Source organism: Eschrichtius robustus, chromosome 19, assembly GCF_028021215.1.
Source record: "Eschrichtius robustus isolate mEscRob2 chromosome 19, mEscRob2.pri, whole genome shotgun sequence".
In the NCBI taxonomy this organism is placed as follows: domain Eukaryota; kingdom Metazoa; phylum Chordata; class Mammalia; order Artiodactyla; family Eschrichtiidae; genus Eschrichtius; species Eschrichtius robustus.
Window position 1 is genome coordinate 55,376,539 of NC_090842.1, and position 14,754 is coordinate 55,391,292.

At 40.0% G+C, this 14,754-nt stretch overlaps 2 protein-coding genes across 2 annotated transcripts in view; both read left to right on the plus strand.

Annotated features, from left to right (window-relative positions):
• Positions 1-1,776: 1,776 nt before the first annotated feature.
• Positions 1,777-2,253, plus strand: LOC137752410 (zinc finger protein 607-like). The gene has a single exon (XM_068527123.1). The coding sequence runs from the start codon at positions 1,777-1,779 to the stop codon at positions 2,251-2,253; it is 477 nt and encodes a 158-aa protein (XP_068383224.1).
• An 11,359-nt stretch (positions 2,254-13,612) lies between these two features.
• LOC137753086 (zinc finger protein 607-like) overlaps positions 13,613-14,754 on the plus strand; it is a 60,914-nt gene continuing 59,772 nt past the window's right edge. The window contains exon 1 of the mRNA XM_068528066.1: positions 13,613-13,787. The gene's annotated coding sequence lies outside the window, so the exon portion shown is untranslated. The remainder of the gene's footprint in view (positions 13,788-14,754) is intronic.

Below are 14,754 nucleotides of genomic sequence, written 5' to 3' on the forward strand. Positions count from 1 at the left end.
TACCTATGTCAAACAGGTTGAGAGGCATATCTAATGCTTTCCTACATTCCTCATGTTTAGATTTTCACACCACTATGAATTTTCGTGTTGGGTAAGTTTTTCATGCATTCTGTATTTCTTTTCACATTTCCTATATTCACAAGGTTTTATATCATCATGAATTATTTTATGTGCATTAAGGTTTGAACTAAGTTTAAAGGCCTTCTTGTGCTCCTAAGGATCATTTCTCACCAGGAAATATTTTTCCATGCTTCAATAGGAAATTAACCCTTACAAAGGCCTTCCCACAGAGTGTTTCTTTTTTGTTTAATAGCTTCTTTTTATTCCTTTAATTTTATTATTTTTTAAATTTTTGGCTGTGTTGGGTCTTTGTTGCTATGCGTGAGCTTTCTCTAGTTGTGGCAAGGTGGAGCTACTCTTCGTTGCAGTGTGCAGGCTTCTCTTGTTGCAGAGCACAGGCTCTAGGCATGTGGGCTTCAGTAGTTGTGGCTGGTGGGCTCTAGAGCGCAGGCTCAGTAGTTGTGGCACACGGGCTTAGTTGCTCCACGGCATGTGGGATCTTCCCAGACCAGGGCTTGAACCCATGTCCCCTGCATTGGCAGGTGGATTCTTAACCACTGCGCCACCAGGGAAGACCATCATTAACTTTGAAAAAAGATTTCAACATTTGTATTTGATGTGAAATCTCAAGGGGAGTTAAGTAAATAAAAACTCAGTATCTCATTTGAAAAGAACACATGGCTGTGCATAAGAGGGAGTGAACCACAGTGGGGGAGACATTTGTAATCTTTAGTGGCATTGTAATTACAGAATCACCAGGCATAGATAGTCACCTTTTATTATTTCTACATTTGTATATACCTATATTTTATATGGGAGTGGTGTGTTAGAGCTGGGCAGTAATGTCATGCCAGGGCCAACCATGCACATCTCTCCCTAACTCTATGTTCAATGAATTATATCAATACATTGCTATTGGCCATGGTAGGAGTATTTACACTGTGAACACTGGTAAACACTACAAAACAGGGGTGTCTGTGTGTGTGTGTGTGTAGAGCTGGTTGTTAAATACTTAACAGCACTTCACTTCATAAAATCATGGTTTTTTGAGCTCTCCTTTCAGTATTTCAAATTTTATAACTGTTCTCTGACCCATCTCTACTGGGGAAGATTTTGAAATTTCTATTAATTGTACTATAGAACATTTCCTTTTTCTTGCCATGGAATGGTAATTTTTTTTCTCATTTAGTTTAGATTTGGATTCAAGTTATATAATAATCAGCCATAGAAAAACGTTTATATATGGAAAACATTCATCTCTTTTTCTGTATCAGATAATTCATAGTGGTGAGAAGCCCTATGAAGATGAAGAATGTGGGAAGGGCTTTAGTTGTGCCTCAAACCTTACTCAACACGGAAGAGTTCATATTGGTGAGAAATCCTGTGTATGTAAGGAATGTGGTAAGGCCTTTAGTGATGCTCCAATTCTTAGATTACATCATAGAATTCATAGTGGTGCGAAACCTTTTGAATGTGACAAATGTGGGAAATCTTAAGTACATTTCAAACCTTAAAGCACACCTGAGAATTCATACTGGTGAGACAACCCTATGAATGTAAGGAATGTGGGAAGGCCTTTAGTGTATATGGACTTACTCAGCATCATAGTATTTGTACTGATGAGAAACCCTATGAACGTTAACACGTGTGGGAAGTTCTTTACTGCAAGTTCAACCCTTAAAATACATCAGAGGATTCATACTGGTGAGAAACCCTATGACCATAAGAAATGTGGGAAGGTCTTTAGAAGGTGTGAAGGACTTATTCGACATTAGTGTTCATACTGGTGAGAAACCCTATAAATGTAACAAGTGTGGGAAGTCATTTAGTGCCAGTTCAACCCTTAAAGTACCTCAGAGGATTCATACTTGTGAGAAACCTTATGAATGTATGGAATGTGGGAAGGCCTTTCACACTGCCTCATACCTTGTTATATATGAGAGAATTCATACTGGTGAAAAAACTTTTATGTGTCAGGAGTGTTGGAAAGCTTTTAGTTACAGCTATCAACTTACTATACATTATGGAGTTCATAGTGGTGAGAAATCTTATGAATGTAAGGAATGTGGGAAGACCTTTGGTCTGTGTGGAAGACTCACCAGGCATCAAACTACTCATAGTTGTAAGAAACGCTTTGAATGTAACAAATGCGGGAAGGCTTTTACATGCATTGCAAGCCTTAAAAAACATTAGAGTATTCACACTGGTGAGAAACACTATGAATGTAAGGAATGTGGAAAAAGCTTTCATCTAGCCTCAACCCTTGTAACACATGACAGAATTCATACTGGTAAAAAGTCTTATCAGTGTAAAGAACGTGGAGAGGCTTTTGGTGAGACATCTTGTGAATCATGAGAGAATTCATACTGGTGATAAACCCTACGAATATAAAGAAATGTTGGAAAGCCTTTCATTGTGCTTCATATCTTCTTACACATGAGAAGATTCATACTGGTGAGAAACCCTATGTATGTCAAGAGTGTGGGCAAGTTTTTAGTAATAGCCGTCAACTTACTGTACATAATAGACTTCATACTGGTGTGAAACCCTTTCAATGTAACATATGCAAAATGTCCTTCAGGCTTAGTTCAATCCTTGAAGTACATCAGAGAATTCATAGTGGATACAGACTTTATGGTATATATATATACACACTAGATGATGTACTGTACATGGATGGATTTATATAACTGAGAAACAGTTTGAATGAAGACAATAGAAGGCTTTTAGATAGGGTTCCATTCCTATAAGGTACCAATTTATACTTGTATGAACAGCTTGGAATGTAAATAATGCTTGATTTTTAAAATTTTTATTTTATTTTATTTTATTTTAAATTTATTTATTTTTGGCTGCATTGGGTCTTCATTGCTGCACGCGGGCTTCCTCTAGTTGCAGTGAGCGGGGGCTGCTCTTTGTTGCAGTGTGCAGGCTTCTCATTGTGGTGGCTTCTCGTTGCAGAGCACGTGCTATAGGCGCACAGGCTTCAGTAGTTGTGGCACGTGGGCTCAGTAGTTGTGGCTCGCGGGCTCTAGAGTGCAGGCTCAGTAGTTGTGGCACACGGGCTTAGTTGCTCCATGGCATGTGGGATCTTCCCAGAACAGGGCTCAAACCCACTTCCCCTGCATTGGCAGGTGGATTCTTAACCACTGCACCACCAGGGAAGTCCATGCTTGATTTTTTTGTTTGTTTGTTTTGACCCATATGTTGCTCAATTCAGAGAACTTATAGTGTATATATCATAAGAAAGTGTTTTTGGACATTCCCCTATTTATGAGTTATCGGAATATTCATACTGAGGAAAATTTAGTGTCTGTAGGAAACGCTTTTTCTTTACTCCTTATGTACAAAACTTTTCTAGCACCAAGAATTAAATTTGGGAAAAGTTGTAATACACAAAACATCTATTAATGTAAGAGATGTGGGAAAGTCTTTAGCCATTGTACCTATCTTAATGATCACAATTGCTTTTGTGCTTCTTACAAACTGTGTGACATTCAGTAAGGTGTACTTCTCCGTTTTGGGCTTTTTTTTTTTTTTTTTTTTTTTTGTCTGCAGCAAGGCTTGTGGGATCTTAGTTCCCCAACCAGGGATTGAACCCAGGCCCTCAGCAGTGAAAGTGTGGAGCCCTAACCACTGGACAACCAGGGAATTTTCCCTTTGGCCTCATTTTTAAATGATCATGGTAGTACCTCCAGTATACTTCTGTTCTTAGAATTACATGAAGAAGTACATGTAAAAAACTTGGGAAAATATTTGGTATATACTTTATATTAAAAAAAATAAGGCACTATTTCTAATGTAATCATTATGTTATTCTTAGTGACTTCTTTGAGATAAAGACCCAGAGGTTTAATGAATTAAGAAAAGCTCTATGTAACTACTTATCCCTTATTGAATTTTAATTCATTCTGGATAAAGTTAAAGTGTGATTAAAAAAACATTAGAGGATCTTCATTCAGGTCTCTTAAAGTGCATCAAACATTTAATCTTGGAATGAAATTCAGATATATAGGTTTAGAAAATGTAGAATATTGAAAATAGACAGGAATTTACATTCCTTTTGCACAAATCAAAATTGATTAGAAATTAACAAAAGGATATCCATTTTGTAATCATCTCTATCTTTTAATTATGGATAATTTTAAACATATAAACATTTTTATAAGAACACTGCAGCAAATGTATTTTAATGCATTACCTCATTTTCTTTCCTATATGTTGGCTGAATAATTTCAGTGTTATGAACGTTATGATGTTTCATCACTAAATATATCGATGCATCCCGTAAAAATCCAATTTCCTTACTCAAATCCCCATATAATCAATCACACATAAGAAAATAATAATTTTCTCTTCCAGTATTTAATCCATATTCAAATTTTAAAAATTTTACCAGGTATGTCTTTTATAAGTAATTTCCAAAATTATATTCAGTCTAGGTTTATTAGATTATTGTGACTATTTGCTTTTATTTTAGAACAGTGGATGACAAACCACATCCCACAGACCAGATGAAACCTCACACTCTTTTTTGTAATGTTTTATTGCAACACTGCTACCCTCATTTGTTTATGTTTTCTTTTTTAATTAATTAATTAATGTTTGACTGCATTGGGTCTTTGTGGCTGCGCACAGGCTTTCTCTAGTTGCGGCGAGTGGGGGCTACTCTTCATTGCAGTGCACGGGCTTCTCCTTGCAGTGGCTTCTCTTGTGGAGCACGGGCTCTAGGCGCACGGGCTTCAGTAGTTGTGGCACATGGGCTCAGTAGTTGTGGCTCACAGGCTCTAGAGCTCAGGCTCAGTAGTTGTGGCGCAGGGGCATAGTTGCTCCACGGCATGTGGGATCTTCCCGGACCAGGGCTCGAACCCATGTCCCCTGCATTGGCAAGTGGATTCTTAACCACTGCGCCACCAGGGAAGTCCCCCATTGTTTTTCATAATTACTTTCTGTAGCTTCTTTCTCCTCAGCTGAGACATTGCCTACATTCTCTATACTTTTTAATAAGTCACGCAGTCTCCTCATTAGCATCTTTAGTGAATTCCATATGTGTGATGACAGTAAAAGGATACATTATCAATGAAGTTTCCCTTCAGTTCTACCCATTAATGAAGAAACTCCTGCACTTAGCAACAGTCCAGGAGGTATCCATTACACTTTAGTCAGGTTAAACAAAAAAGAAAACAAAATCTGAACTCTTCCTTTCAGTTTTCAAATGTAATGAGCATGGAGTCACAACGATAAGTTGGAAATACCTGACGTATGGTTAGGCAGAGTGAGGACTTTGTGCTCTCTCACAAGAAGATGAGGTTGTTCAGTCATATTGAGGAAAGAGCATATCTCAAATGGAAGTAAGAGGGTTAGGTTGTGAGGTCTTGAGAAGTGTATCCGAGCCCCGACCATACCAGTGGCCTCAAGTACTATGAGTAGAGTAAGTTGTTGGAATTGAGAGGCAGCATCCTACCCTTCCACGTTCACAAATCCTGACATGGGGCATACTTAGGGAATAAAAACAAAAGGACAACCTGGGCAAATTAATACCTCAATCATCACATCACACACCAGAGGCTAATTTTAAAATTTGACAGTATTAACTGTTAGAAGAAAGTGATGTTTTGTGAATTATGATACATTTTGGGACTGTGAATAGTTTATTTACTTTGGGGGAAATAGAGCAACATCTAGTGAGGCTGAAGATAGTAACCAGGATACATACACGAGAATGTTCACAGCACTGTTTTTTTGGTAAGTTCCAAAAACGGGAACCACATTCATTATTAATCTTTTTTTATTTTGCATAATCTTATTTTTTTAAAAGCAGTTTAAGTTTTAGAACAAATTTGAGAGGGAGGTACAGAGATTTCCCATATAGTCACTGCCCCCACACATGCATGGCTTCCCACGTTATCAACATCATTCACCAGAGCGGTACATTTTTTAGCAAGGATGAACACATCATAATCACCTAAAGTCCATAGCTTATATTAGGGATCACTATTGGTGTTGCACAGTCTATGGATTTGAATAAATGCATAACGATATACATACATTATACATACATACATTATAATACCAAAGTTTAACGTGTGTGTGTGTATATACGCACACAAATACAATATACAGAGGATAGTCACTGCCTTCTAAATCCTTTGTGATGGGACTTCCCTGGTGGTGCAGTGGTTAAGAATCCGCCTGCCAATGCAGGGGACATGGGTTCAATCCCTGGTCCAGGAAGATCCCACATGCTGCGGAGCAACTAAGCCTGTGTGCCACAACTACTGAGCCTGCGCTCTAGAGTCTGCGAGCTACAACTACTGAGCCCGTGAGCCACAACTACTGAAGCCCATATGCCTAGAGCCTGCGCACTGCAACAAGAGAAGCCACCACAATGAGAAGCTCGCGCACCACAACGAAGAGTAGTCCCTGCTCGCTGCAACTACAGAAAGCCCGTGCATAGCAACGAAGACCCAACACAGCCAAAAATAAATAAATAAATAAACTTATTAAGAAACAAAATCCTTTGTGCTTTCCCTATTCATCTGTCTCCTCCTTTGGCAACCACTAATCTTTTTATCGTGCCCTTTCCCAGAATATCTCATAGTTGGAATCATAGCAGTATATGGCTTTTAAAACTTGGATTCTTTCACTTAGCAATATGCCTTTAAGGTTCCTCCATGTCTTTTTATGGTGTGATAGATAATTTCTACTTAGTGCTGAATAATATTCCATTATCTGGATGTTTCACAATGTATTTATCCATTCACCTACTGAAGGACATCTTGGTTGCTTCCAAGTTTGAGCAATTATGATTAAAGCTGGTATAATCATTCGTGTGCACGTTTTTGTGTTGACATAGTTTTCAGCTACTTTGGGTAAGTACCAAGGAGTGCAATTGCTGGACTGTGTGCGAAGAGTATGTTTAGTTTTGTAAGAAACTTCAAACTGTCTTCCAAAGTGGTTGTAGCATTTTCCATTCCCATTAGCAGTGGATGAGAGTTCCTGGTAATCCACCTCCTCACCATTTTTTGGTGTTGTCGGTATTTTGGAATTTGACCATTCTAATAAGTATGTGGTGGTATTTCCATGTTTTAATTTGTAATTCCCTAATGACATATGATGGTGAATATCTTAACATATGCTTATTTGGCATCTGTATATCTTTGGTAAGGTTTCCAGGTGTTTTGCCCATTTTTTAATCCATTTGTTTTCTTTTTCTTTTTTTATAACTGAGATAGAATTAACATGTAACACTATATTGGTTTCAAGTGTACAGCATAATGATTCTTCTACACATTGTGAAACAATCAACACCATAAGTCTAGTTAACGTGGGTCATCATTCATCGTTACAATTTTTTTTTCTTGTGATGAGAACTTTTAAGATCTCTCTTAGGAGCAGACAGCCAGGACTCCAAGATGGCATCAGTTGTGCCACTGAAGAAGCTCCTGGATATCAAATTAAGGGAGCTGCCAAGCTGGATACTAATGCGGGATTTCATCCCTAAAGGCATTGCTGGAGCATTCAAAGAGGCCAGAGCCTTATGGGCATGTGTAAATAAAAGCAAATCTCTGGGTCTTTCATGTCTCTTTTTGCCCTGAATTAATTTGGCCAGTAAAGGCCTTCTCAGACCAGTAAGTTATGTAGAGAAGGACAGGGCGAGATTGTTAGCTGTTGAATTTCCATGTTTGATGGGTCCTATCAAAGGCTGGCTCTGAGGTATTTCAGACAAGGAAATGTTTTCTATTGCTTGGAATCGGTACCACTGCCTCCGTCCATCTTAAAAAAATGTCATAAGACTTGAGGAAAATGAGTTTGAAACATAAGGGGACATCATTCTATCTCCCGGCCAGACAAAACTGAGACGAATATTTGAAATGGTCTATCCTTCAGCTCTGCATTTTAAAGTGCAAGACTAGTCAGATCAGTCCTGTGGAACCCATGTCATCATCTTTTAGGGGCCTGCGTGATTGCCAGCCTCCTCAGGGCCCCCCCTCCTTCTGTGTTTTTCTTTATAATTTTGGTCACCCTGTGGCTCTCTTTTGCGTACTGTTTCCTCCTTCCCTGAGGCCTTTCCTCAGCTTTGCCCTCTCATATTAGAATGTGTAGAGTGTGCCCTCAGAGAAGTGACTTCCTCTCCTGTTTGCAGGTTATTACTGGTATTACAACAAGTATTTCAACATGAAGAAAAGGAGCGTTGCTGGGCTTTCTATGGTGCTGGCAGCTTATGTGCTTTTCAACTACTGCCGTTCTTACAAGGAACTTAGTGAGTCCCTTGGGTTGCTTTGCCTTTGGTGGGGTTTCCCTTGACAAGGTGGTATTGGTTCCCTGTCAAATTTAGAAGTCCTTCATTCTACTGACAACTGAAGAATTGGAAGGACTTATCAGAATACAGCATATTTTAAGTGAGAAAATTGTGGCAAAGACAAAGATAGGAAAAATAAGATGAAGCTGGGATAAAGGTAATACTTAGGAAGCATTCTATAAGATACTGTAGGCTCTACCAAAGGTTGGTGGAAAACTTGGCTTTATCTCCCTAGCAGCCAGTGTAAAGAGGGAAATAGTTGAGTGCTATAGTCCGGTGTCTGTGTAGTGCTCTGGAAAAGCGTGGCTATTCCTGGTTCTGAGACCTGAGGGGAGTTTGTCCGGTGGGAGATGCTGGGAACAGTTTCAGTGGTGGCCACTGGCTGGGGTTCATGGGCCCTTTCTGACAGCATTCAGCCCCTTGTTAGTCTGTCGCATCCAGAGCAGTGAAAGATGGGCTCTTGGGTGCTGTTTTTCTGAGTTGGGTGTTCCTTCAGGGAAGGAAGAAGCTGGCCAGGTGGCAGATCAGCTCCTAATTCCTCAAGCGGGTTCTGGGTCATCTCCTGAAAGGAATTCTCAGGATGGCTTCATGTGATCTTAGCCTGTTGCCCTCCCCATCATCCTGTGCTTTCACCATACCTTTGAAGAAACTTACCGTTTTGCCTTTCTAACTTCAGAACATGAGCAGCCAAGCGAGTACCACTGAAGAGGGCGCACTCTGCATTCCTGACCATGACCTTTGCCAGGCACCCCTGAATCCTTTCATATCCTAATGGATAACTAACACCCAATAAAAGATGACTGGTGAAAAAAAGAAAAAAAGATCTCTCTTAGCAACTTTCAAGTATGTAATACAGTATTATTAACTATAATCACCATTCTGTATATTACATCCCCATGACTTATTTTATAATTGGAAGTCTGTAGCTTTTGACCACCTTCACCCATTTCCCCCCCTGCCTCTGGCAACCATCAGTCTGTTCTCTGTATCTATGGCTTTGGTTTCATTTTTTTGTTTTTGATTTTTTTTTTAGATTCCACATATAAATGAGGTCATACAGGATTGGTATTTGTCTTTGTCTGACTTCACTTAGTACAATGCCCTCAAGATCCATCCATGTTGTCACAAATTGCAGGATTTCCTTCTTTTTATGATTGAATAATACTCGATTGTATATATGCCACATTTTTAAAAAATCCATTCATCCCTTGATGAACTCTTGTTGTTTCCATGTCTTGGCTATTGTAAATAATGCTGCATTGAACATTGGAGTGCAGATATATTTTCAAGATAGTGATTTTTTTTAACAATTTTTTTTAATTACTTAATTAATTTATTTATTTTTTTGGCTGTGTTGGGTCTTCGTTTCTGTGCGAGGGCTTTCTCTAGTTGCGGCAAGCGGGGGCCACTCTTCATCACGGTGCGCGGGCCTCTCACTATCGCGGCCTCTCTTGTTGCGGAGCACAGGCTCCAGACGCGCAGGCTCAGTAGTTGTGGCTCACGGGCCCAGTTGCTCTGCGGCATGTGGGATCCTCCCAGACCAGGGCTCGAACCCGTGTCCCCTGCATTGGCAGGCAGATTCTCAACCACTGCGCCACCAGGGAAGCCCCAAGATAGTGATTTTGTTTCCTTTGGTTAAATACCAAGAAGTGGAACTGCTGGGTTATATGGTAGTTCTAATTTTTTTGAGGAATCTCCATACTGTTTTCCATAGTAGCTGCACTAATTTACATTCCCTCCAGCAGTACATAAGGGTTCCCTTTTCTCCACATTCTTGCCAACACTTATTTCTTGTCTTTTTGGTAATAGACATTCCTACAGGTGTGAGGTGATATTTTTATTGTAGTTTTGATTTGCATTTCCCTGATGATTAGTGATGTTGAGCACCTTTTCCTGTACCTGTTGGCCACTTGTATGTCTTCTTTGGAGAAATGTCTATTCAGAACCTCTCCCCATTTTTTAATTGGGTTGTTTGTTTGCCTTTCTATTAAGTTGTGTAAGTTTTTAAAAAATATATTGTGGATTGTAAATCAACTATACTCCAATATAAAATAAAAATTAAAAAAATATATTGTAGAAATTGTTTTATTATGATACTTAGTGCCAAAAGCAGGAGATATTATATACTAAGTAGCAGTGCATTAAAATGTACAACAAAAAAATCCTTGTAACAAACATTTTGAAATGTTCACACTGGTTTTTATACAAGAACTGTATTATGCATGATTTGATTCTCCTTTATGTTTTTTTCCAAAATTTCTTAGATAATTTTATTAATTTTTGTAATGAAATCACAGGAGAGCAAACATTCCACGTGCTTCCCTCCTTCTCTTGTATTGCAAGGCCTAAAATTTCATGTGCTGTCTTAATATCTTTGAACCTCACAGGGCCCATAAGCCTAACCATGAGTTCCCCTCTTCTCACCAGACATGCCCACCAAGCAGTGGGAAAAAAACTAACCACGCTGTTAGTTCCCGTATCAGCCAAACCATCTCCCTGTCAGCCACAAATTAATCAAAGAAGCCAATCACATATTTCCACAGCAACCAGGGGGCACCTCATCCTCTTGTTAGTAGAAATCCTGCTCCCAAGTGACACCACCCTGTGACATGTTGTGTCCTTCTCCTGTAGGATTTGAGGATACTCGACTCAGACTGCTGTCAATCTCATCTGTCTAGTATCTAGGTGTGTGTTAGGATATCTTCAGAACCCTAGGGCAGGACTCTCTCCATCACCGCTCGCTGAAAAAACACCTGCCTACTCATTTATACTGCTATTCCATGAGTTTTCAGTATCTACACTGAGAAAGATTTTTATAAAGCTCAATTAACCTTCAAATAGGAATGCTAGATCATGTTGTCAACCTATATGTTTGTGATTGAAATTTTATTTTGCTGAGCCTACAAACTAATATTACACTTTTGCCCTATTTGTAAGACAGATAAGGCTAAAATTATAGGTATTATAGGTAAGGATCCCTCATTAAGCTTGGACTCAAATGGAAAAGGAGTCTTTTAGATTATTTCTTCAGGTTGGGTGAAAGTGGAGCTTTAGAATAAGAAGTGAGAGTTAAAGGGGGAGGGGGGAAAAAAAGAACTGAGCGTTAAAATGGGAAAATGTTGGTAGCAGAAACAGATATTCTTACACTGCTGTGAATACGTAAAATGGTATAATCACAGTGAGAAATTTGTCAGTATCACAAGTTAATGTGCAAAAAGCAAGACCACTTTCAAGAAGTTAACTTACATATAAGCCTACATAGGTGCAAACTGAAGTTTATGGAGGGATATTAATTGAGCATTGTTTGTGAGAAAAAAATAGGAAAATCCATAATATTTATTTGTAGAGTTTTGTTTCTTAGAGAAGGTTTCAGCTACACATACTGTGGCCTATTTTGCAGTTGTTGAAAATGATGACACTCCTTAAGTACTGATATGGAAATACGCTTTTGTGTGAAGAAAAAGAAATACATACTTTCATATGCATATAGCATACATAGTATTTGAAATTACACATACATTTTGTATTCATATGTGTGTGTGTAACACTGTATATTTTATTTTAAAATAACTTATCTGGGAGCTTCCCTGGTGGCGCAGTGGTTAAGAATCCAACTGCCAATGCAGGGGACACGGGTTCGAGCCCTAGTCCGGGAAGATCCCCCATGCCGTGGAGCAACTAACCCTGTGAGCCACAACTACTGAGCCTGCGCTCTAGAGCTTATGCTCCGCAACAAGAGAAGCCCGCGCACCGCAACGAAGAGTAGCCCCCACTCGCCGCAACTAGAGAAAGTCCGCCCACAGCAACGAAGACCCAATGCAGCCAAAAATAAATAAAATAAATACATTTAAAAAAAATAAAACTAAAATAAAATAACTTATCTGAAACAACAAGGTCCTACTGTATAGCACAGGGAACTATATTCAATATCCTGTGATTAAACCATAACAGAAAAGAATATGAAAAAGTATATATATATGTATAACTGAGTCACTTTGCTGTACAGAAATTAACACAACATTGTAAATCAATTGTACTTCAATAATGTTTTTTAAAATGTCAAATTATTTTTATGAGAAAAAGTAAAATAACATCTGGAAGGCTATATACACTAAAAGCAAAATGCTGTGCATGCTAAGGTTAGCTACTGTATGCCTGAAATATATGGCAGAAGAGGTTGATCGCATTTTTAGTTAAACTTTATATCCTTTTGAAATGTTAATCTATGCATGGATTGCATATTTAAAATATGTTGTAATGCTGATAACTGAAATATGGGCATCCTTTGATGAGAACTTTACATTTCCCATTTGCTGAACTTACTCATGAATCTAAATATATATATGTGTAATGCAACCTTAATTCTTCTGATAGCCCAGAAGAATCTTCCTCCTTTCAGATTTTGAGCCTGATTTATCTTCACTGCCCAAACAACTGAGAAGCGAAGTATTTTTCAATGAGATGTCATGACCAGGCATTACGAATTAAAAGATGTTTCTCAACCTGTGGGCTTTTAAATGCAGTCAAGCTCGCCACTTCACAATAGAGCAGAGAGGGGTGAAAAGAATCGCTTAACAACAGTCAATTTCTGGTGGACATAATATTGTAAAATGTAAATAAGGTATTGCTTTTTGTTCCAGTTTTCAGAGAACTGCAATCAGTATTCTTGAAAAAGGGACCAAAACTCATTCTCCCTTTTTCTACAATGAGAATATACTATAAAGTCTCACTTTATCCAGGTTTTCTCACCTGGAAACACGTCTTTGCTAATCAACAGTATAATGTTATACACCTTATGTAAACTCAGAGGCTTCAGCTCTAAAACCGGAGTAGTCAGCACCTGTGGCATTGCGAGTGGAATGAGCGTTTCAGGGAAGGGATACATTCACGTGCACACTCATAACATACGACACAAACACGCACAGAGTTTGGTTGGATCGTGAACCCACCTCAAGAGCTCGCACTGGATGGCCCTCAGGGTCATATTACTGATTCAACTGAGCAGACCCTTCACACGCAGGCCTGAAGCCTCGGAAAGGAAGAGCTCCGCAGGCCCCTCCTCACAATTCTCTGGTCCGGCCCCACCCTCATTCGCCGCCTCCTGGCCCTGGGAACCACTGAACCCGCCTTCCGCCTCAGGTTGGGCCTCCGGGCGTTGGGAGACCAGCGCTGCGCAGGCGCAGTCTGGCGCTCACTCCCAGAAGTCTCCGGGCCTGGTTCGGCGGTTGCTTTGATTCAGGACTTTAACGACCTAGAATCTCACGTCCCACAGACGGCGAGGTGACTTTGACTTCCGGTTCTTTTTCCGTGTCCCGTGTTGCGAACTGCGCGTGAGTGGCACCCGTCCGAGGAAGAATCCGGCTTGGGTCGCCGCGAAGACGACTGCGCAGACGTAGCTGGAGCCCACGAGGGACAGCCAGTGGCGGTGAGACTGGGATTGCGGGAGGCGCTCAAAGCGTGGACTGTCAGAGCGCAGCCACGCGAGTCCGCCCGCCCCCTCGGGGCTGTGGGAGCTTGAGCAGCGGGGAGGGTAATTTTATCTCTTAGAGTGAGTGCGATTGTGAGACTGAGAGAGGTGTGTGTTCGTCCTTGTGTGACGGAGACAGAGGGTGCATGTCCTTTTTGTGAATGTGGATTGCAGTGGCTCTGTGGTGTCATGTGACACAAAGCTCTTTTTCCCCTTTGCTGCTTCTAGGCTTCTCTCAAACTTGTACTTCTCTCAAAGAATGTGGGCGGAGTTGGGAAATCTGGTTTTGAGTCCTGCAGACACCTTCCAGCAAGAAAGTACATACCAGCTGCTGAGATCGGAATTTTAAATCAAGAATTGCCCCTGAGACAGGCTCCTAGGAACGTATGGATAAAAAGACTCCCAGGATTAGGATTCCTTCCTCGGATTACCCTCCCTGGCAGTTCTCTGGGGCTCATTTATGTATTTGAGTATGAAAGCATTTGAGTATGAAACTATGAGCTCTGACGGGAGAAACCTGTGAGCCCTGATACAGATCGCACAATCCTACTTAATTCTGGTTATAGGTATGAGGTTTAGTAGGTTTAGTAGTCTTGAAGGGTGGCACACAATAAATGCTCAACATTGTCTTTATTCTGTGTCATTTACCCTTCAGATTCTATAAATCAGTGATGAAAATATGATGTTAATGTGTTGAGTGCTTGCATGTCAAAGGGCTACGTGGACGCTAGTTTTCCAGAACAAGTGTTCTGATCCAGGGGTCCTTTGTATTTTGGGGCCTACAGGGGACCACAAATGCCTTGTGCTTGTATAGAATTACTGCATATATTTGGAAAAATGCATTTTTCAAAGGGGTGATAACCCAAAAGATTAGACCTGGGTAATTGATATGCAATCAAAGACCGTTATACCTTGGGATGATTTT